Source organism: Salvelinus fontinalis, chromosome 1 (assembly GCF_029448725.1).
Source record: "Salvelinus fontinalis isolate EN_2023a chromosome 1, ASM2944872v1, whole genome shotgun sequence".
NCBI classification, from domain to species: domain Eukaryota; kingdom Metazoa; phylum Chordata; class Actinopteri; order Salmoniformes; family Salmonidae; genus Salvelinus; species Salvelinus fontinalis.
In genome coordinates this window covers 39,336,286-39,360,997 of record NC_074665.1, presented here as the reverse complement: position 1 = coordinate 39,360,997, position 24,712 = coordinate 39,336,286, and the positions used below count along the sequence as shown (strand labels likewise).

At 43.5% G+C, this 24,712-nt stretch overlaps 1 protein-coding gene across 1 annotated transcript in view; it reads left to right on the top strand.

The window, feature by feature from the left end:
• The window catches only part of LOC129854142 (transient receptor potential cation channel subfamily M member 4-like), a 70,705-nt gene that overhangs the window by 28,969 nt on the left and 17,024 nt on the right, over window positions 1-24,712 (top strand). The window contains exons 12-20 of the mRNA XM_055920898.1: window positions 2,290-2,391; window positions 2,626-2,884; window positions 4,314-4,459; window positions 4,734-4,846; window positions 5,124-5,225; window positions 7,616-7,662; window positions 8,076-8,308; window positions 11,783-11,898; window positions 16,274-16,406. Of these exons, the coding sequence (XP_055776873.1) occupies window positions 2,290-2,391; window positions 2,626-2,884; window positions 4,314-4,459; window positions 4,734-4,846; window positions 5,124-5,225; window positions 7,616-7,662; window positions 8,076-8,308; window positions 11,783-11,898; window positions 16,274-16,406 (1,251 nt within the window). The remainder of the gene's footprint in view (window positions 1-2,289; window positions 2,392-2,625; window positions 2,885-4,313; window positions 4,460-4,733; window positions 4,847-5,123; window positions 5,226-7,615; window positions 7,663-8,075; window positions 8,309-11,782; window positions 11,899-16,273; window positions 16,407-24,712) is intronic.

Genomic DNA, 24,712 nt, shown 5'->3' with positions numbered 1-24,712 from the left:
AGCAGGCTGTCATGTGTCTTTTTTTGAGGAGTGGCTTCTATCTGGCCACTCTTCCATAAAGGCCTGATTGGTTGAGTGCTGCAGAGATGGTTGTCCTTCTGGACATTTTTCCCATCTCCGCAGAGGACCTCTGTAGCTTTGTCAGGGTGACCATCAGGTTGTTGGTTACCTCCCTAACCAAGGGCCTTCTCCCACAGTTTTCTCAGTTTGGCTGGGCGGCCAACTCTAGGAAAAGTCTTGGTGGTTCCAAACTTCTTTCATTTAAGAATGATGTAGGCCACTGTGTTCTTGGGGACCTTCAATGCTGCAGACATTTTTTGGTACCCTTCCCCAGATCTGTGCCTCGACACAATCCTCTCTCAGAGCTCTATGGACAATTCCTTCAACCTCATGGCTTGTTTTTTTCTCTAACATGCACTGTCAACTGTAGGACCTTATATAGACAGGAGTGTGCCCTTCCAAATCATGTCCAATCAATTTCATTTACCACAGGTGGACTCCAATCAAGTTGTAGAAACATCTCAACGATCAATGGAAACAGGATGCACATGAGTTCAATTTTGAGTCTCATAGCAAAGGGTCTGAATACTTAAATAAGGTATTTCTGTTATTTTATTTCATGAATTTGCAGAAAATGAATTTTGAGTCTCATAGCAAAGGGTCTGAATACTTAAATAAGGTATTTCTGTTATTTTATTTCATGAATTTGCAGAAAATGTCTAAAAACCTGGTTTCACTTTGTCATTATGGGGTATTGCGTGCAGATTGATGAGGAAAACATTTTTATTTAATCAATTTTAGATTAAAAAAGTTATTCCCAAATGCTCTGTTTACAAAAGTATGTGGACACCCCTTCAAATTAGTGGATTCGGCTGTTTCAGCCACACCTGTTGCTGACAGGTGTATAAAATTGAGCATACAGGCATGAAATCTCCATAGACAAATATTGGCAGTAGAATGGCCTTACTGAAAAGCTCAGTGACTTTCAAGTCATATTGTCACATTTCTGCCCTACTAGAGCTGCCCCGGTCAACTGTAAGTGCTATTATTGTAAAGTGGAAACGTCTAGGAGCAACAACACCTCAGCCACGAAGTGGAAGGCTACACAAGCTCACAGAATGGGACCGCCGAGTGCTGAAGCATGCTGCACTTAAAAATTGTCTGTCCTCTGTTGCAACACTCACTACCAAGTTCCAAACTCACCGGGAGCTTAATGAAATGGGTTTCCATGGCCGAGCAGCGGCACTTATGCCTAAGATCACCATGTGCAATGCCAAGCGTCCACTGGAGTGATGTAAAGCTCGCCTCCATTGGTCTCTGGAGCAGTGGAAACGCGTGCTCTGGAGTGATGAATCACGCTTCACCATCTGGCAGTCTGACAGACAAATCTGGTTTTGGCGTACGCCAGGAGAACACTACCTGCCCCAATGCATAGTGCCAAATGTAAAGTTTGGTGGAGGAAGAATAATGGTCTGGGGCTGTTTTTCATGGTTTGGGCTAGGCCCCTTAGTTCCAGTGAAGGGAAATCTTAACCCTACAGCATACATTGACATTCTAGACGATTCTGTGCCTCCAACTTTGTGGCAACAGTTTGGAGAAGGCCCTTTCCTGTTTCAGCATGACAATGCCCTTGTGCACAAAGCTAGGTCCATACAGAAATGGTTTGTCGAGATCGGTGTGGAAGAACTTGACTGGCCTGCACAGAGCCCTGACCTCAACCCCATCAAACACATTTGGTATGAATTGGAACGCTGACTGTGAGCCAGGGCTAATCGCCCAACATCAGTACACCGACCTCACTAATGCTCTTGGCTGAATGGAAACCAGTCCCTGCATCAATATTCCAACATCTAGTGGAAAGCCTTCCCAGAAGAGTGGAGGCTTTTATAGAAGCAAAGGTGGGGGGGGCAACTCCATATTAATGCCAATGATTTTGGAATGAGATGTTCGACGAGCAGGTGTCCACATACTTTTGGTCATGTAGTGTACTTTGGTTGTGTTTGCACTTTTGGGTTCCATTGCACCAGGCAAGCTCAATCAGGTGAATTAACATGAATTCTATTTGAATCTAGTTCTGGAGGGTTAATTATTTCTGTTAGATCTGGAAATGTTTAGTTGTGGATTATGGCTGTATGAAAACAACACCTGCTGTTATTTGAAATGGACATTACAAAACATCCCTATGCTTTTCATATGGGTTATCAATCATTCCTCATTCTCCTTTTCTTGTCATATTATCTTCCCCCTCTATCTTCTCCACCACCCTGTCCTCTCTCCCTTTCTTCTCAGGTGTCGAGAGTCCTGGAGGACTTGATGGGGGATGTGTGTCAGCCATTTTACCACTCACCACTGGGACTGGAGAACATCTCCTCCCAGAGAAAGGCTCTCAAGGTACTCTCAATCACATAGATTTTCCTATCTCCTTCTTTCCTTTTGCATAGTTTATTTTTCTTCATTTCCCTCCATTTTCTCCTTGTATTCACTTTTTGTGGGCTTTGTACTTTGATACGTGTAATATAAATTGCATATTTGGTCTGAGATACTTAATTTCGTTATTGGAACTCCCCCCAATCATCTCTCTCTCTCTCTTCCCCTCTCGCCGTCCCCCTTCACCTTTTCTCTCAGCGTGTGAGTAAGTTGTTGCGGGGCGACTGTGTGTACCAGGACAAGCGTTGTCTCTTTCCCTGGGCTAGTCTCTTCGTCTGGGCTGTGCTGCAGAACCGCAACGACATGGCCGTCTTCTTCTGGGAGATGGCAGGCGAGTCGGTCCTCAGTGCTCTGAGCGGCTGTAAGATCCTACGGGAGCTGTCCAAGCTGGAGAGCGAGACGGAGACCAAGCTGGCCATGAAGGAGCTAGCGCAGAGGTTCGAGAACCTGGCTCACGGTGAGACGAGAGGATACCTTTTCGTTTAATAGAAACATGAAAAGTGATAACGGAGAGGGTGTTATGTCATTTCGTCCATAATATTGTGAAGGTTGAAAAGCGGAAAACAGTGCAGAGCCTGGTGTAGTGGTAACACTCCTCGCTCTCATCTCACATGCGACTCCCCGCCGGAGACCAGGGGCTCTATTTTAACAACTCTAACGCAATGGTAAATCTAAGCACTGTTGGTAGCGCTATGCTGTAGGTTCAGGGCTGTGCCAGAAATATTGTTGCTATTTTCACAATCATAATTCTGGACGCAGTTACTGAAGGTGGCGCAAAAGGGCTGGGTTTTGATGAATAAACCATTTGTGGGTGTGTCGTGGCTTGGACCCTCACTGGCCAATCAGAACCTGCTCCATGGTTAAATAATGTGGTTACTTGAAGTTTGTATTTACGGTCTTTCATGTATTGCGTTGTCATCAACTCCAATTCGAATGTTAGTCTGTTATAACCTAGTTTGTTAAATAGCCTGCCCCATATTTACAAAATATATTGAACATGTTTGCAGTCCATGTTGTAATGGCATTGCTTCAATTTGGAAATACATTGTTAAACATATGCTATAGCATTCGCACTGATATATGGGCTAGGCCTACTGTAAATTTCAGTCTGTGGACATGCCAAACGTAGTCAATGAGCAAGGTTAAATTCACTCGGCTATTGATAAGGCCTAAAAAGACAATGTATAATTCGAATCAAATTCGAATAAAAACAAAACAAAAACTTGTTTTTAAATAGGCTAAATACAGTTACAGACACCATAAATGTTCGCTGTGGGCGTATAATTCAAACAAGGCAACTTAGACTATGGAGGGTTTTACGTACATCCTAACATTTCACAGGAGCTGGATAAAGATCCAATATAAAGAGAAAGGGGGAATGTCTACTCACCATAATTGTTCCCTATGGGCATATAATTCAGACAAGGCAACTTGCTCCCAAATATAATGTTTTATAAACATTGGAACAATCTTACAGATCGCAAACACACTTCTCCAAAAGTTGCATCGAATGCTTGCCACCGACGTTCTCACCATAAAACCAGGACGGTAAATCATGTTCGGTTTTAATAACATTTTAAAACAACAAATGTCAAATGTAATGATATCATAAAATTGCTGTTGAACCAGCCTTCGTTATACTAGGCCTAAGGTAAAGATAGCCTACAGAGGGCTTGGATTTTGAACTAATGAAATGGAAAACAAACAATTGTTACAAGAAAATAACTTCTAAAGACAAGGTTCACCGATATTCACAGAGGTTCTCATCTCTTGTTTCATGATGGGATTGGACACATGTAGCCCATATCATGGAGGGGATTTTACACACGTCCAAAACTGGATCTGCATCACTAAAATAATGTAGGCCTTTAAATCCGTCTCTGTAGATGTATTCAGTAAGTGTTACCAGAGCAGTGAGAGTCGCTCCTTCACCCTGCTGATCAGGAAGTCTCCCGTATGGGGAGGGACCACCTGTCTAAAGATGGGCATGGCCGCTGACGCCCGCCTCTTCTTCAGCCACGATGGAGTACAGGTCTGTCTGTCTGTCTGGCTGGCTGGCTGGCTTGTCTGTATTGTCTGTCTGTCTACTTGGCTGGGCTATTCTGCCTTCTAATTAAACAAAACATTTCAACCTGCGCATTCTTTTCATCGTCTGTAATCATATCTCACTGCGTCTTGGATGCTCCAGTGCATAGAATGTAACCATGTACATTTGAAGTTGTATACAGGAGCATAACGTGACATCATAGGCTACAATAGATTGAATAAATTGCAAAACTCGACATCTCTATGTGCCTCCCCTCCAGTCTCTCCTGTCTCAGATCTGGTGGGGGGATATGAAGAGGAGCACGGAGGTGTGGAAACTCCTCCTCACCTTCTTCTGTCCCGTTCTGATGTACACCCAGCTCATCTCCTTCAGGTACCTTTAGTACCTCCTCCACATCCACCTCTGTCTGGGAGTGTCTGTTTTTCTGACCCAGATTACGCCTAGTCCTTGATTAAAAGTGAATATCAATTTGTGTTTGGAAAACTCTTTCTTTATGTGTGCTTTTCTTTCTGCTTCTCCCTCTTATCACTAGCAATGTGTGGGATTAAGTCGCTGATTACGTAAATCTGCATTGATGTCAATGGTTAGGATTTGGCCCTCAGTACCTTAGTTTCAAAGTTATTTATACTTTAAACTCTGTCTTTCACAGGGAATTGGAGGAGCCGGGGAAGCCTGATGAGGTTGCACAGGGTAGAGACAGTGACAGCCTTTATGGAGAAACAATTTTCTCCTTCTCTGACATCAAGCACATGTAACTTTCCCTCTAAAAACACAATTACATTGTAGTGTGTGTGTGTTAAATTGTGTACATACTGTTTGTCTCACCACATTTGCTTTCTTGTCTGTGTTGTGTGCACCTGTTATGTGTTTGCATGTAAATATACCTACTATAACATTTGTTAATATGCAAGTATGCAGTGTTTTCCACTAGTGCCGGTTGTCGGCTATACAGCTGATTACAGACTCATTTTCAGCCGGCTACTTTTTCCACTTAAATCAATTAAGCTACTTTTCAATTCACTAGTCAGAAAAAGCTCTGTGGAGCCCTCGCCCGCTAGAATGAACGATATGCGTCTAATAACTCCCGAGTGGCGCAGCAGTCTAAGGCACTGCATCTTAGTGCAAGAGGTGTCACTACAGTCCCTGGTTCGAATCCAGGCTGTATCACATCTGGCCGTGATTGGGAGTCCCATAGGACGGTGCCAAATTGGCCCAGCGTCATCCGGGTTTGGGCGGGGTAGGCCGTCATTGTAAATAAGAATTTGTTCTTAACTGACTTGCCTAGTTAAATAAAACAAATATTTAAAAATGCGATCTATTGATAGGACAGTCAGTCACAAAGTGAGCGATTACAGGGAAACACTACTGGTTTGACAGGCTGCTCTCACTGGGCACACACTGGTTTAATCAACTTTGTTCCTACGTAATTTCAAGGAAATTACGTTGAACCAACATGGAATAGACGTTGAATTGACGTCTGTGCCCAGTATGCTGTCTGTCCCGCCTCCCGGTACCTGGTAACCTGTTGCGTGTGCTGTGGTTGCAGGCAAAATTCTTTACATGGAGGGAGAGAGCATGAATTTGCACGTCCCATATAATTTGAGTGAATTTGTATGTCCCATATAATGTGGTAACGATGAGTCGAAATCCACTTAGGCTATTGTTTTCTGGCACATTCATTTATTTTGTTTTGCGTGCAGTGTCTGCCATCAATGATGGCACACTGGCCCGGGGCCAGTAAAAACATGCTGGGCCTGTGAATCTTGTCAGCAACTGGCCCGACATGCTATTTGTATTTGAGCAATATGATTGGCCGTTCATTCAAGCACCACCACGCTCGCGCGAGTCACATACCTGTCCAACCTATAGGCCTTGCATGATCCCAATACATTTAAGAACTACACCATGTCTGGGACAGTAGAAATTCTGTTTGGGCCAGTAGATTTTGGCCTACTGGGCCGACCGGGCCATTGATAAAAAGTTAACATTGGACCCTGGCGTGTTTCATATGCAGCCATGGAGGGGTGGCACATATGCTCTTTACTCTGCTTTGATTGACGAACAGCAAGCTTGACTAATTTCTTCTAAAAGTTGTCGAAATCGACTGAATAAAGTCGATCTCATCCTTGCCATTCATAAATCATACAACGCAGTTTTTATCCATGGTATCGCATCAGGACAAGTGAACTAAAGATGTAGTTTGTATTTTTGATATAGTGTCTACACCCCTTTAACTTTTTTTCACATTTTGCTGCCTTAAAATTCAATCTAAAATATATATATTTTTCTCTACAAATCTACACAACCTGAAAGAAAGTTATAGAACCCCGCCCCCCTGAAATATCATAATGGGATAATTCCCCACTCCTCTGAGTTAATACTTGGTGAAAGCACCTTTGGCATCCAGTACAGCTGTGAATAATTTTCGTTAAGATTCTACCAACTTTACACAAGTCTTAGGGTAATATATATCCAACGGTTTTGTCCAAAAATTGCTCAGCCTCAGTAAATTTGTTTGGAGATCAAATCAAACATGATTTCTTTGTCACATGCGCCAAACACAACATGTGTAGACTGAGACTACACCACTCAGGAACACTCAACACCTCTTGGAAAGCCAATCTGGTGTGCATTTTACGTAACAACTTGTGTAATTGTCCCGAGGAAAAATAAAACCCTTCTGAGAGTTAGGTTTTCAGAACATTGAGGTGGGTTTTCCTCTAACATTTTACCTGGGCTTTGCTCCTTTCATATTTATTTTTATCCTGACAAACTCCCCAGTCCCTGTCGGTGACAAGCATGCTCAATAACATGATGCTGCCACCACAGCTGTTATTGGCAGTGTATTGTTCATTTTTTTAAATCCAAAACTAACAATACACTGTACTAATATCGTTTCATTAATTTAAAGATAGTACCACAACAAATTCAATAAAGTATTCAATATTTTCGCTGTGGGTTTCGGATGGAATCAAGGCATTAGAATGTACCGAAGGAGAGCAAAATACAGCTTGTTCTGCAAAAAATCAAATGGGCACATTTTTCTATTTGGCTGGCTACTCCATGTGCTTGTGGAAAACACTGAGTATGTGAATGGACGTCAATGTAATGCCTCATTGCAATTTCATATTTTTACTTCAGTGAACATCATACACAGGGTCCTAATAGTCCCAGATATCCTCTGAAAGGTGAGTAAACTATTACATTCCCTCATATCTCCATTCCCCTATTTTCTCCAATGTCCCTCACTTCTTTTTAGTTGAAGATAGAGCTCCATACACTGCAAATCTACCAAGCCATACACACCCATCAAGTCATAGGTTCTTAATTGCTACATTTCATCAGCATACTTCAGTTCGGAATGCGGTCTAGCTGGTTTCAACATTCTGCATCACGCTATTATCGATTTTGGTGCTTCATGAATGTTTCAAGTTTATCTAATGTTCTAGTATTAAAGAGTCTGTTATATGCCTGAAACAGGTCTATTGGTTTTGTAATGGTACAGTAGTACTCGATATAAATGTATGTGTACATTATTACTTTATGTAAATTAGTGTGCAGTAGTTCGTATTTCTATGTACATCTTTCTCTGTTTCTTCAGGCAGGCCCAATACCCCACCTAAACGGCCTTTTGTGCTATCCCGATGGCGGCAGTTTTGGTTCGCACCCGTCACTTCCTTTTTAGGCAACGTTCTGATGTACTTCCTGTTTCTTCTGCTGTTTGCCTACGTGCTATTGGTGGACTTTAAGCCGCCACCCCCGCGAGGCCCCGCTTTCGCCGAGTGTGTGTTGTACTTCTGGGTGTTCACCATCGTCTGTGAGGAGATCCGAGAGGTGGGAAGAGAAAGTTGACTGAAGGAAGTGTTTCTCAATCCTGGTCTTGGAGACCCAAAGGGGTGCACAATTTTGATTTCGCCCTTGCAGCACTATCACACTTGTTTCAACTAATCAACTCATCATCAAGCCTTTAGTTGAATCAGGTGTCTTAGTGCTAGGGCAAAAACTAAAATGTGCACCCCTTTCGGTCTCCAGGACCAGGATATACTGCATTCTTATTGCCCCTGCATAAGAAAATAGCCTGCAGTTGGCGCCAAAGGCAAAAACCCTAACCCTAACTGATATACTGGTGTAGTGTAATGTGTACAGGGTCTACATATGTAATGTTTATACATTATTAACTCTTTATGGCACTTTTAATGCTTGTAAGACTTCATTTAGCTAACTAGCTATATCGATTAGAAATTAGCTATCTAAAGCTGAAGAACATACGCACATCCAGGTACTTTCAGCAGGTGCTGGAGTTCTAGGCAAACGCCGTACACTGCTGCTCATGCTCCCAGGTGAAATGTATTAACAACGTTTCGACCCTTGGGTCTTCATCAGGCATCCATATCCCAGGTGGGGGTGGAAGGTCCTATATATAGGGGCAGTGACATCACCTCCTGAAACAGGAGGTAAAAAAAAAAAGAATAACATAGTTTCACTTGCTCACTGATCCGTGTCTTAAGGCTTCTACGGGTTTTACCTTTGTAAGACAGACCACAAGGGCATTTCAACATGTAAATAACATTGGGGAACATGCAGGTAATCAGGCCCTTGATCTTAAATCTTTGTCCTGTGTGTGTGTGCCTTGAGCACATTGGCCACATTTGTAATTAGCCTCCGGAACCTTGTCCAAAAAAGTTTCCCTTTTCTCTGGTGGGTAATCAGATTTAACCACAATATCTCTCACGTTTGGGGGTCTTTTAAAAACCATACATGGAGGATATTTAGAAATGGGTTTCAATTGTGGGTCAGTATCAATTATGTTCCAGTGCTTCCTGATAATGTCCTTAAATGCCTTCCCCAATGGTGAGTATTGGGTAAAGCATGATGGGACATGTTCTGCTTTTTCTTAGATTTTTGGTTGAAGGCTTTCCAACTGTGTTAAACCTTCAAAACGATCATTGGCGTGTTTTCCACAATTGTCTTTGTACCCCCTTTCCTTAAATCTTTGTGTGATGTCCGTGGTCTGCTTATGATAAGAAGCATCAGAGCTGCATGTTCTTCTGATACGACTGAATTTACTTATAGGGAGACTTTTAATAAGTGGACGTGGATGAAAGCTGTTACCTCTAAGGAGGCTATTTCTGTCCGTAGGTTTCCTATAGAGATCTGTAGAGAGGGAGGGTTTGTCCTTAACAACCATCACATCAAGAAAACTGATTTGTGATAGGTCATAGTTAATGATGAAGTGAGGGTGTTCATTCTTAGAGTATAGGTAAGAATGGAAATCCAAAAGTTCTTCCTGGGTGCCTGTATAGATCACGAAAATGTCATCCAAATATCTCAGAATGAGGAGAATATTGGAGAGAAAAGGGTTAAGGTGATTCGGCACCACCTGTTTTTCATACATTCCTAGATATAGATTAGCATAATTAGGAGCCATAGTGCTGCTCCCCATCGCTGTCCCTTTTGCCTGGAGGAAAAAGTCTCCTCTGAAGAGAAAATAGTTGGAGGTTAGTGCCAGTTCAGCCAAGTCCACAGTACAATTGGTGCTGGGTAGAGCATTAGGGGGACGTTCGTTGAGGTAGAACTTGAGGGCCTCTAGGCCGCCCTGATGGGGGATGTTATTATATAGACTGGTAACATCATAATATATGGTCCACAGATGGTATATGGTCCACAGATTAAAAAAAAAAAAAATCTAAAATCAATTGAGTCTCTAGTATACGTGAGGAGGAGATCACCCAGGGTTTCACAAAATGGTCTACAAAGGTAGAGATATTCTCTGTCAGAGATTTATTACAAGTCACAATGGGTCTGCCTGGTATAGGTGGTGTCATGCGCTTGTGAATTTTGGGTAAAGTGAATATGACAGGTGTGGTTGGGCAGTCAACTTTCATAAACTCAAATTTGGTCTTTGTAATTTCTCCTTCATTCAAACATTTTGACAATTTATCATGGATCCGAGACTAGTAGGGCCCTTTGGGAGTCTTTTGTAAAATTCATTATCACTAAGTTGTCTCAGAATTTCCTTTTCGTTGTTTGCTGCATTTAGTATCACAATTTGCACCTCCTTTGTCGGCAGGTTTTATAATGATACTGGAGTCATTTTTCAGTTCCAAAAGAAATTCTTTCTCTGCTTTGGACAAATTGTGGAATACCTTGTATTCTTTTTTTCTTATCCAGGAGATTATGTACATCTTTCTCAACTAGGCGGCAATATGTTTCATGAGAGGGATTTCTTTTAGGTGGTAAAAATGTGCTTTTCCTCTTAAAATATGTATTCTCTCTTGTCTTAACCTCAGGGCGAGAGTCAGGTTCATTGTCTTTCAGGTTATCAATTGGAAAAACATGAGCACTATTTCCCTTACCTAGGGCAGATGAACATGTATCAGACATAGACCTGTTGGACAGGTTTATTACTGTGTCTTGCTCCGTGTGTGGGGCGGGAATTTCGGCTGTTGCCGTCTTCGTACGGAGTCCATTTCTGCATTTCTTGTGGGGACGCAGGGAGGGCGGTGGCCGTGATGATGGCCTATTCGATGACGTCGTCCATCGGGATTCTCCTCTTGACCATAATGAGGAGTTTGACTTGAAACCGTTTTTATAGTTTCAATATGTCTAAATTGTGTTTAAAAAAAAAAAATCCTAATTGAATATTGTATACATATTACTGTAAATATTGATCACATTCCCTGTGTATGATCATATATTTTGATACATTGAATGTTAATATTGTGAAACTATGTTATAATGTTTTGACCTCCTTTTTCAGGAGGTGATGTCACTGAGTACTGCCCCTATATATAGGACCTTCCACCCCCACCTGTGTAGGGTGCCGTCTTTCGGATGGGACGTTAAACGGGTGTCCTGACTCTCTGAGGTCATTAAAGATCCCATGGCACTTATCGTAAGAGTAGGGGTGTTAACCCCGGTGTCCTGGCTAAATTCCCAATCTGGCCCTCAAACCATCATGGTCACCTAATAATCCCCAGTTTACAATTGGCTCATTCATCCCCCTCCTCTCCCCTGTAACTATTCCCCAGGTCGTTGCTGCAAATGAGAACGTGTTCTCAGTCAACTTACCTGGTAAAATAACGGTAAAAAAAAAAAAAAAAAAAAAAAATATGGATGCCTGATGAAGCTAAGGGTCGAAACATTGTTAATAAATATCACCTGGGAGCATGCGCAGCAGTGTTTTCCTTTCTGTTTTCCAAGTAGCTATCTACGCTCACCCTGGATGACTGGGACTTACTTACAGTAGCTATATGTTCTGACTGGAGGTAACAGTGTTTGATTGACCCATGTCTTCTCTTATCCCAGACGTTCTTAGTGGGCAGCATGATGTGGCGTCAGAGGTTGAGGAAGTACGTCCAGGACGTTTGGAACAAGTGTGACCTCACCGCCATCATACTCTTCATCATAGGCCTCACCTGCAGGTGGGCAACACGATTTCACAGTAGCGTCTTATGTCATAACTGCATGGTCCAGAGATACAGTTGAATTCGGAAGTTTACATACACTTAGGTTGGAGTCATTAAAACTAGTTTTTCAGCCACTCCACGAATTCCAGTGGGTCAGAAGTTTACATACACAAAGTTGACTGTGCCTTTAAACAGCTTGGAAAATTCCAGAAAATGACGTCATGGCTTTAGAAGCTTCTGATAGGCAAATTGAGTCAATTTGAGGTGTACCCGTGGTTGTATTTCAAGGCCTACCTTCAAACTCAGTGCCTCTTTGCTTGACATCATGGGAAAATCAAAAGAAATCAGCCAGGACCTCAGAAAAAAATTGTAGACCTCCACAAGTCTGGTTCATCCTTGGGAGCAATTTCCAAATGCCTGAAGGTACCACGTTCATCTGTACAAACAATAGTACGCAAGTATAAACACCATGTGACAACGCAGCCGTCATACCACTTAGGAAGGAGGTGGGTTCTCTCTCCTAGAGATGAACGCACTTTGGTGCGTTAAGTGCAAATCAATCCCAGAACAACAGCAAAAAACCTTGTGAAGATGCTGGAGGAAACAGGTACAAAAGTATCTATATCCACAGTAAAACAAGTCCTTTATAGACATAACCTGAAAGACCGCTCAGCAAGGAAGAAGCCACTGCTCCAAAACCGCCATAAAAAATCCAGACTGCGGTTTGCAACTGCACACGGGGACAAAGATCGTACTTTTTGGAGAAATGTCCAGTGGTCTGATGAAACAAAAATAGAACTGTTTGGCCATAATGACCATCGTTATGTTTGGAGGAAAAAGGGGGAGGCTTGCAAGCCGAAGAACACCATCCTAACCGTGAAGCATAGGGGTGGCAGCATCATGTTGTGGGGGTGCTTTACTACAGGAGGGACTGATGCACTTCACAAAATAGATGGCATCATGAGGTAGGAAAATCATGTGTAAAATTGAAGCAACATCTCTAGGCATCAGTCAGGAAGTTTAAGCTTGGTCGCAAATGGGTCTTCCAAATGGGCAGAACTGAAAAAGTGTGTGAGAGCAAGGAGGCCTACAAACCTGACTCAGTTACACATTAGCTCTGTCAGGAGGAATGGGTCAAAATTCACCCAACTTATTGTGGGAAGCTTGTGGAAGGCTACCCAAAACGTTTGACCCAAGTTAAGCAATTTAAAGGCAATGCTATCAAATACGAATTGAGTGTATGTAAACGTCTGACCCACTGGGAATGTGATAAAAGAAATAAAAGCTCAAATAAATAATTCTCTACTATTATTTCACATTCTTAAAATAAAGTGGTCATCCTAACTGACCTAAGATAGGGAATATTTACTAGGATTAAATGTCAGGAATTGTGAAACTGAGTTCAAATGTATTTGGCTAAGGTGTATGGAAACTTCTGACTTCAACTGTATAGGCCCTGTTTGAATACTTAAAAAAATACACCCTTCTTTACTTGAGCAAATCGCTGATCTCATGCAGTAAGTTTGGTAGAAGCAATGGGGTGGACACCATATTTGAACTTATCTTCTCACTTATTGGTCAGGTTACCTAAAGGAAAAGACAAATTAAGCACCACTCTTTTTGTCTGAACAGGGTCATATTCATTTGTTCATACCGTAGGAAAACTTAACTTATTTGAGTTCAGATTGTTCAGGTAGGTTTCTTCCGTTTGGTGCCTAATGAATACGACCCAGGGGTCAAACTGTTTTCTTATGTTAATAATGAGGTGGCAAGACCAGTTTTAGCCTTCGACTTCATTTCTTTATCAGCACTCTCATGTGTGATTTACATGTAAGCATATGATTTATAATTAATATTATAGCAACGTATCAAAGATACAGATAGTGTCGAAGTAACAGAAGTGTATTACTAGAACAGGGGACAGACAAAACGACAGGTCAAGGGCAGGCAGAGGTCGGTAATCCAGATCAGAGTCCAAAAGGTACAGAACGGCAGGCAGTCTCAGGGTCAGGGCAGGCAGAAGTCAATAATCCAGTGTGGTGTGACAAGGTACAGAACAGCAGGCAGGCTCAGGGTCGGGGCAGGCAGAATTTTCAAAACCGGGAAAACTAGAAGACAGGAACCAGAAACAGACAGGATCAAGGGGAAAAACATTGGTAGGCTTAACGAACAAAAAGAAAAGGCAACAGACATACAGAGAACACCGGTATAAATACACTGGGGATAATTGGGAAGATGGGCGACACTTGGAGGGGGGTGGAGACAAGCACAAAGACGGGTGAAACAGATCAGGGTGTGACAGTACCACCCCTCTAAGGGCGCCACCTGGCATCCTACCTGGGTGCATACCTGGTCATCAGCGTTGAGTCCTGGATCCAGTATGTCCCTAGCGGGTAACCAGCACCTCTCCTCCGAGCCATAACCCTCCCAGTCAACCAAGTACTGGAGTCCCTTGCCTCGAGGTTGAACCTTCAGGAGACACCTCACCGTGTACACCAGTTGTCCATCAATGTGACGGGGGAGAGGAGACAAAGGGCTGTGAGACATGGGTTTGATTCTAGACACATGAAAGTGGGATGTATACGGAGGGTACGGGGCAACAGAAGATGACAAGCAGAGGGGCAAATGAAATGGAGATGGGGAAAGGGCAGATAAACGTGGGGGGAAAGTTTGTGGGACTCCACCCGGAGGGTGTGGTGGTTAATTTCTTTACTATCAAATGAGGAGAGACAAACTTATCACACAAGTCAGAGTTATACTTAAACTAAATCTTTAATAGTGAGAGCTTTGCAATAGCAATGGCTTGTCGACGAATCACAGTTTCTGACGATCCGTTGAGAGCGCCTCCACCACAAACTGGCGGGATGGGTCAGGTTGAACCAAGATGGGAGCTGTGGTGAAATGGTGTTTGAGATCCCAGAAAGCCCGGTCAGCAGCTGGGGACCCCTTGCAAGGAACCTATGGAGAGGTGAGTGCAGAAAGGGGGAGCTGGATAATGCAGCGATAAAAGTTGGCAAAACCCAGGAAACGTTGCAGCTGCACCCTGGACGTGGGCTGGGGCCAATCCACCACCGCTCTCACCTTCCCGGGATCCATCTGTCCACTCCCTGCAGCGATGATGTAACCCAGGAAGGATGGTGGAGCGATGGAATTCACACTTCTCTGCTTTCACAAAAAGCTGGTTCCTGTAAGCTGGAGAACCTGTAAGACGTAGAGCACGTATTCTTGGGCTGAGCGGGAGAAGACGAGGATGACGAAGACGAACCGGTTCAACATGTCGCGGAGAACATCATTAACCAGAGCCTGGAACACAGCTGGGGTGTTGGTAATGCCAAATGGCATGAACAGATACTCGTAGTGACCGCTGGCCATGTTGAAGGCAGTCTTCCACTCGTCCCCATCCCGTATCCGCATCAGGTGCTAAGCGTTCCATAGGTCCAGCTTGGAGAACACGGTGGCCCCATGGAGCGGCTCGAAGGCCAAGGAGATGAGTGGACGCAGGTAGCGGCTCTTCACAGTGATGTCATTGAGGCCCCGGTAGTCGTTGCATGGGCTCAGGGTTTTGTCCAACTTCTCCACAAATGCAAACCCTGCACAGGCGAGGGAGGAAGAAGGATGGATGAACCCTGCAGCTAGGTAGTCCTCAATGTAGGTCTCCATAGCTTTGGTCTCCGGACCCGACAGAGAGTACAGTTGTTCCCGGGGTGGAGTGGTGCCTGCGAGAAGGTCAATCCCGCAGTCATAGGGTCAGTGTGGTGGAAGCGAAATGGCCCGGGCCTTACTGAAACCCCTCCGGAGGTCCTGATACTCCGCGGGAATGGCGGAGAGGTCCGGGGCAACTTCCGAGCCCCCAGGAAGATGTTCCGGGGCAGGCTGCGCTGACTCTATATCTGTTCTATTTTAGGCCCTATATGTACAAGTGTATAAATTATACAAATGTATAACATTGAGGACCTTGAAATTTACAATTAAGTACTTAGAAAAGTCCCTGAAAGTCTTTGAATTTGACTTGCCAATGTCTGTATGAACCTTGCTTTAACGGATGTATAGTCCTAGGCCTATGCTGTTGTATAGGTGGAGTTATGGGTCAATTTGCATATATTCACTTTTATTCCTCGAAGTACACATGTGGAACTGCATGAAAATCCTTTTTATTTTTCAAATTATTTAGAAATGTTGATCCCAATGTCACACATTGGCCCCATTATTTATAGAAAGACCCTAATATACTTACATTTGCTCTTCTGTGTGTGTGCATGTGTGTGCGTGCGTTTGTGTGCATGTGCATACTTTACGTATATGTTTGTTTGTGTGTGTCGCTGTGTCTATCTTTATGTTTGTTTTTGTGTGTATGTATGCATGTGGGTGTGTGCGTGCGTGCGTGGGTCAGAATGTTCCAGTGGTCCTATGACTTTGGCCGAGCAGTCCTGTGTGTGGACTACATGGTCTTCACACTTCATCTCATCCACATCTTCGCCATTCACAAACAACTGGGGCCAAAGATCATCATTGTCGGCAAGATGGTGAGACTTACTGAAGCAACAAAATGCGACATAACTATGGCTGGGTTGTGTTCAGTTATTTGAAGAAAAAAAACGTTTTGGAATGGAAAGGTAACGTGTCCAATTAGTGGTTTGAGGTGTGAAGATAAGCACATCCATAAAAACCTATCTCAGGTGCTTGATCCGAGAGGGTAACATGCACCCCAAAAATATAAATCTGCACACTGGTATGATGCTCCCTAAGTGTTTAATGGTCTTGGCAAAGACCCTTGTTGGGTAGAAACGTTGCCCTTTTCTCATTTAACACCGTTGGACCATCACACCAACGTGTCCAATAGGAACACAGATTTAGATTTTCTGTCGCAAAACGTTTACCTACTGCGTGCCCTTCTGAACATATTCTTGTTATGTGAGATAAAGGCTTTGGTAATGTTTGTAGTGCACATGTTTTGACAGAATATAAACTTTCTGCACTCCCCCTTGTCTCACTCAGTAACTTTCCATACACCTAGTTCTTATCCACCATCCATTGACCCCGACATATACATTCCTTATACATGTAAAGTAATCAACGAGTTCTAGCATGGTAACATGAATAAGTATATTTCAAGCTAGAATCCAACAAAGCTTATTTAGAGTTTATGCATAAGCATAGGCCTATATACAGTGCATTCAGTAAGTTTTCAGACCCATTGACACCCCCCCCCCAAAAAAATTGTTACGGCCTTATTCTAAAGTGTATTAAATCGTTTTTTTCTCTCATCAATCTACAACTACACCTAATGACGAATCAAAAACAGGTTTATAGAATTTTGTGTACATTTATAAAAAATAAAAAATGAAATAGAACATTTACATAAGTATTCAGACCCTTTACTCAGTACTTTGTTGAAGCACCTTTGGCAGCGATTACAGCCTTGAATCTTCTTGGGTATGACACTACAAGCTTGGCACACCCGATTTGGGGAGTTTCTCCCATTCTGTTCTACAGATCCTCTCAAGCTCTGTCAGGTTGGATGGGGAGCGTCGCTGCACAGCTATTTTCAAGTCTCTCCATAGATGTTCGATCGGGTTCAAGTCCGGGCCCTGGCTGGGCCACTCTAGAGACTTGTCCCGAAGCCACTCCTGCGTTGTCTTGGTTGTGTGCTTAGGGTCGTTGTCCTGTTGAAAAGTGAACCTTCGCCCAAGTCTGAGGTCCTGAGTGCTCTGGAGCAGGTTTTCATCAAGGATCTCTCTGTACTTTTCTCCGTTCATCTTTTCCTCGATCCTGACTAGTCTCCCAGTCCCTGCTGCTGAAAAACATCCCCACAGCATGACACTGCTGTCACTATGCTTCACCATAGGGATGGTGCCAGGTTTCCTCCAGATGTGATGCTTGGCATTCAGGCCAAGGAGTTCAATCTTGGTTTCAACAGACCAGATAATCTTGTTTCTCATGGTCTGAGAGTCCTTTAGGTGCCTTTTGATAAATTCCAAGCGGGCTGTCATGTGCCTTTTACTGAAGAGTGGCTTCCGTCTGGCCACTCTACCATAAGGGCCTGATTGGTGGAGTGCTGCAGATATGGTTGTCCTTCTGGAAGGTTCAACCATCTCCACAGAGTAACTCTGGAGCTCTGTCAGAGTGACCATCGGGTTCTTGGTCACCTCCCTGACCAAGGCCCTTCTCTCCCAATTGCTCAGTTTGGTCGGGCGACCAGCTCCATCAAGTTGTAGAAACATCTCAAAAACAGGATGCACTTAAGTTCAATTTCGAGTCTCATACAAAGGGTCTGAGGTGATGTGGGATATCAACAAACTTGAAGCTCTCAACCTGCTCCACCACAGCCCCATCGATGAGAATGGGGGCGTGCTCGGTCCTCCTTTTCCTATAGTCCACAATCATGTTCGGGTCTTGGTTACGTTGAGGGATAATTTGTTAGTCTGGCACCGCCTGGCCAGGACTCTGACCTCCTCCCTATAGGCTGTCTTGTCGTTGTCTGTGATCAGACACTGTTGTGTCGTCTGCAAACTTAATGACGGCGTTGGAGTTGTGCCTGGCCATGCAGTCGTGGGTGAACAGGGAGTACAGGAGGGGACTGAGCAAGCACCCCTGAGTGGCTCCAGTGTTGAGGATCAGCGTGGCAGATGTGTTGCTACCTACCCTCACCACCAAGGGGCGGCCCATCAGGAAGTCCAGGATCCAGTTGCAGAGGGAGGTGTTTAGTCCCAGGGTCCTTAGCTTAGTGATGAGCTTTGAGGGTACTACGGTGTTGAACGCTAAGCTGTAGTCAATGAATAGCATTGTCACGTAGGTGTTCCAGGTGGGAAAGGGCAGTGTGGAGTGCAATAAAGATTGCATCATCTGTGGACCTGTTTGAGCGGTATGCAAATTCCTCTCACAGTGCTTGTAGAGGAAAGATGCCAGTGGATGAGCGGGCACATGAGACGTGGCTTCAGTTCATGTCAGGAGCGAGTTGACAATGGTGGTGGAGTGGAGCTGTCATCACCTCTTAAATCAGAGAACAAGAGGGGACTTAGCTGTAAATACAACTAGCAGATACATTCCATAACAGCTGTGCCATCGTAGGTTTGAACAACAAGTTTCTCCATGAAGTTAAACTCAGACATCTCAAAATTCAAAAAGCCAAACATAGACTGCGCATCTCACCCACTTGACACATCAAAGTAGTCCAAGAAACGTTCCTGAATAAAGCCCTGATCATCCACATACCTGACGATAACTGACAACTGTAAGCAGAGTGGTGGGGCAATTTTTACCCCCTGGGGCCTGGAGTTTTTTTCTTATCTGTTAACCTAACCAGAAAAACTCTGGACCCTGTAATGTATGACAATGATTAATCAGTTGTAAAAGGTTTTATAAGGGCTATGATGGGACCAGTTTTTCCTAATCAGGTCACATTGTTTTAAAAAACTATATAATATAAAAATTATATTAATTAAAATTATATTCATTATAAGTTACTTCCTCACCATCTTACACAAGCATGCTCCGTTCAAAAAAATGCAGAACTAAGAACAGATATAGCCCTTGGTTCACTCCAGACCTGACTGCCCTCGACCAGCATAAAAACATCCTGTGGCGAACTGCAATAGCATCGAAGAGTCCCCGCGATATGTAACTGTTCAGGGAAGTCAGGAACCAATACACGCAGTCAGTCAGGAAAGCAAAGGCCAGCTTTTTCAAGCAGAAATTTGCATCCTGTAGCTCTAACTCCAAAAAGTTCTGGGATACTGTAAAGTCCATGGAGAACAAGAGCACCTCCTCCCAGCTGCCCACTGCACTGAGGCTAGGTAACACGGTCACCACCGATAAATCCGTGATAATCGAAAACTTCAACAAGCATTTCTCAACGGCTGGCCATGCCTTCCTCCTGGCGACTCCAACCTTGGCCAACAGCTCCGCCCCCCCCGCTGCTACTCGCCCAAGCCTCCCCAGCTTCTCCTTTACCCAAATCCAGATAGCAGATGTTCTGAAAGAGCTGCACAACCTGGACCCATACAAATCAGCTGGGCTCGACAATCTGGACCCCCTATTTCTGAAACTGTCCGCCGCCATTGTCGCACCCCCTATTACCAGCCTGTTCAACCTCTCCTTCGTATCATCTGAGATCCCCAAGGATTGGAAAGCTGCCGCGGTCATCCCCCTCTTCAAAGGGGGAGACACCCTGGACCCAAACTGTTACAGACCTATATCCATCCTGCCCTGCCTATCTAAGGTCTTCGAAAGCCAAGTCAACAAACAGATCACTGACCATCTCGAATCCCACCGTACCTTCTCCGCTGTGCAATCCGGTTTCCGAGCCGGTCATGGGTGCACCTCAGCCACGCTCAAGGTACTAAACGATATCATAACTGCCATCGATAAAAGACAGTACTGTGCAGCCGTCTTCATAGACCTGGCCAAGGCTTTCGACTCTGTCAATCACCATATTCTTATCGGCAGACTCAGTAGCCTCGGTTTTTCTAATGACTGCCTTGCCTGATTCACCAACTACTTTGCAGACAGAGTTCAGTGTGTCAAATCGGAGGGCATGTTGTCCGGTCCTCTGGCAGTCTCTATGGGGGTACCACAGGGTTCAATTCTCGGGCCGACTCTTTTCTCTGTATATATCAATGATGTTGCTCTTGCTGCGGGCGATTCCCTGATCCACCTCTACGCAGACGACACCATTCTGTATACTTCTGGCCCTTCCTTGGACACTGTGCTATCTAACCTCCAAACGAGCTTCAATGCCATACAACACTCCTTCCGTGTCCTCCAACTGCTCTTAAACGCTAGTAAAAACCAAATGCATGCTTTTCAACCGTTCGCTGCCTGCACCCGCACGCCCGACTAGCATCACCACCCTGGACGTTCCGACCTAGAATATGTGGACATCTATAAGTACCTAGGTGTCTGGCTAGACTGCAAACTCTCCTTCCAGACTCATATCAAACATCTCCAATCCAAAATCAAATCTAGAGTCGGCTTTCTATTTCGCAACAAAGCCTCCTTCACTCACGCCGCCAAACTTACCCTAGTAAAACTGACTATCCTACCGATCCTCGACTTCGGCGATGTCATCTACAAAATAGCTTCCAATACTCTACTCAGCAAACTGGATGCAGTTTATCACAGTGCCATCCGTTTTGTTACTAAAGCACCTTATACGACCCACCACTGTGACCTGTATGCCCTAGTCGGCTGGCCCTCGCTACATGTTCGTCGTCAGACCCACTGGCTCCAGGTCATCTACAAGGCTATGCTAGGTAAAGTGCCGCCTTATCTCAGTTCACTGGTCACGATGGCTACACCCACCCGTAGCACGCGCTCCAGCAAGTGTATCTCACTGATCACCCCTAAAGCCAAAACCTCATTTGGCCGCCTTTCCTTCCAGTTCTCTGCTGCCTGCGACTGGAACGAATTGCAAAAATCTCTGAAGTTGGAGACTTTTATCTCCCTCAACAACTTTAAACATCTGCTATCTGAGCAGCTAACCGATCGCTGCAGCTGTACATAGTCCATCGGTATATAGCCCACCCAATTTACCTACCTCACCCCCATACTGTTTTTATTTATTCACTTTTCTGCTCTTTTGCACACCAGTATCTCTACTTGCACATGATCATCTGATGATTTATCACTCCAGTGTTAATCTGCTAAATTGTAATTATTCGATTCATGCCTTTTGCACACATTGTATATAGATTCTCTTTTTTTCTACCATGTTATTGACTTGTTTATTGTTTACTCTATGTGTAACTCTGTGTTGTTGTCTGTTCACACTGCTATGCTTTATCTTGGCCAGGTCGCAGTTGCAAATGAGAACTTGTTCTCAACTAGCCTACCTGGTTAAATAAAGGTTAAATATTTTTTTTTTTAAAGACTAGATTAGGAGGGCGATTTCCTCTACCCAGACACAGACAACAACTGATAGACAATAGAACTCACAGGGCTGTGCTTGCTTTACGCATGTTTGCATCATGCAGGCCTATGCAACTGTAGACCTTCTAAAAAATTGTCATCACTATTATGTTGTGTTAGTAATTACAGTTAATAATTTTGGATTGAAAACGTATAGGCAGCCTAGCCAGCCCAATTTTGAATATACACCAAATTTGATAAAATTCACATTTTCTCCTGGCAGAAAATGGACTATAACATTACCAATTAGTTACCCTGACCAAATGGACAGTGCACATAGGCTGTATGGAGCTGTTCTTATTAGGAGCCTACAGTTGATCAGACTGAACATTTTCATCCCATACAGCATGTCAGATCTCTAATGTTTAGGTGTAGCCAAGGCTGCTGCAACATTTACAGTTGAAGTCGGAAGTTTACATACACTTAGGTTGGAGTCATTAAAACTCGTTTTTCAACCAATCCACACATTTCTTGTTAACAAACTATATTTTTGGCAAGTCGGTTAGGACATCTACTTTGTGCATGACACAAGTCATTTTTCCAGCATTTGTTCACAGACAGGTTATTTCACTTATAATTCACTGTATCACAATTCCAGTGGGTCAGAAGTTTACATACACAAAGTTGACTGTGCCTTTTAAACAGCTTGGAAAATTCCAGAAAATGACATCATGGCTTTAGAAGCTTCTGATAGGCTAATTGACATCATTTGAGTCAACTGGAGGTGTATCTGTGGATGTATTTGAAGGCCTACCTTCAAACTCAGTGCCTCTTTGCTTGACATCATGGGAAAATCAAAAGAGTCTGGTTCATCCTTGGGAGCATTTTCCAAACGCCTGAAGGTACCACGTTCATCTGTACAAACAATAGTACACAAGTATAAACACCATGGGACCACGCAGCCGCCATACCGCGCAGGAAGGAGACGCACTCTGTCTCCTAGAAATGAACGTACTTTGGTGCGAAAAGTGCAAAGCAATCCCAGAACAAAAACAAAAAACCTTGTGAAGATGCTGGAGGAAACAGGTACAAAAGTATCTATATTCACAGTAAAACGAGCCATATATTGACATAACCTAAAAGGCCGCTCAGCAAGGAAGAAGTCACTACTCCAAAACCGCCATAAAAAAGCCGGTTTGCAACTGCACATGGGGACAAAGATTGTACTTTTTGGAGAAATGTCCTCTGGTCTGATGAAACAAAAATAGAACTGTTTGGTCATAATGACCATCGTTATGTTTGGAGGAAAAAGGGGGAGGCTTGCAAGCCGAAGAATACCATCCCAAACATGAAGCACAGGGGTTGGCAGCCTCGTGTTGCGGGGGTGCTTTGCTGAAGAAGGGACTGATGTGCTTCACAAAATAGATGGCATCATGAGGTAGGAAAATTATGTGGATATATTGAAGCAACATCTTCAGACATCAGTCAGGAAGTTAAAGCTTGGTCGCAAATGGGTCTTCCAAATGGACAATGACCCCAAGCATACTTCCAAAGTTGTGGCAAAATGGCTTAAGGACAACAAAGTCAAGGTATTGGAGTAGCCATCATAAAGCCCTGATCTCAATCCTATAGAACATTTGTGGGCAGAACTGAAAAAGCATGTGAGAACAAGGAGGCCTGTAAACCTGACTCAGTTACACCAGCTCTGTCAGGAGGAATGGGCCAAAATTCACCCAACTTATTGTGGGAAGCTTGTGGAAGGCTACCCAAAACATTTGACCCAAGTTAAGCAATTTAAAGGCAATGCTACCAAATAATAATTGAGTGTATGTAAACTTCTCACCCACTGGGAATGTTATGAAAAAATAAAAGCTGAAATAAATCATTCTCTCTACTATTATTCTGACATTTCACATTTTTTTAATAAAATGGTGATCCTAACTGACCTAAAACAGGGAATTATTACTCAGATTAAATGTCAGGATTTGTGAATACTGAGTTTAAATGTAATCTAAGGTGTATGTAAACTTCCGACTTCAACTGTATGTAATGAGTTTTTGCTGTTGTCTGTCCGGGGTGATTATGTGTTATCATCTTTGCTAAATAAATACCGGAGGAAAGTGGAAAGCCTACTTGAGCCTGTGCGAAAAATACGCTGAGTCAACCTCTCTCTTTAATCTAAATTGTAATGGATGATGGGATGGAAGCTATCATAGTTTTGAATTGATTTCGAGATCCCGGGAAAAGACAGTCGAAAGTTCCATATGTTCAGCAAGTAACACATCATAACCTGCTATTACCTCTGCAAGCTCCTTGTAGTTGCCCTTGTTAGCAGAACTGTCCTTCTCGTCGTGTCCTGCTAATAGCCAATTCTTGCATGCCCAAAAATGCAGTGCTGTTGATAAGCCACTTGAGAACATCCCTGTTTCTTTTTTACTTTCTTGTTGTATTACGCACGCAGTTTGAATACGCAGACCATTGTCATGGTCGATGCAGCTTTTTCCCAGAAGCATGAATCTGATGTCGGCATTTATATGCTCCCTGCTTTTGTTTTTCCGTTTAGCTTTCGCCCAAGACTTTCTAAAAAGCAGGCAAGGCCAGCAATGCAGGCAGCTTGATTAAAGGCTCCCTGTTAACCAACTATACTTTTGATACAAATTGGTAATGAACTCCCTCACCTTTTTACCCTTCTTCATGAAACGGATCTCAGGCAGAGGTCGACCCTTGGTTTTAATTCGCATCTTTTCCGTGTACCCCAGAGAATGAAAGGGGTTCTTCAACAAAATGTCAACAAAATTTGCGGTAGTGTTGGCAGCAAAAACTGCACACTCGAGCTGGTAGCTACTGCTACTTGCTACTGAAGTTAGCAAGGCAAATGTTTTATAAATTGCACTAACTGGACACAAAAATAAAGTTCTAAAACAAGAAAACTATTTATAATCTACGTCCTCCTAATTTGAATTGAATAATATCCCCAAAATGC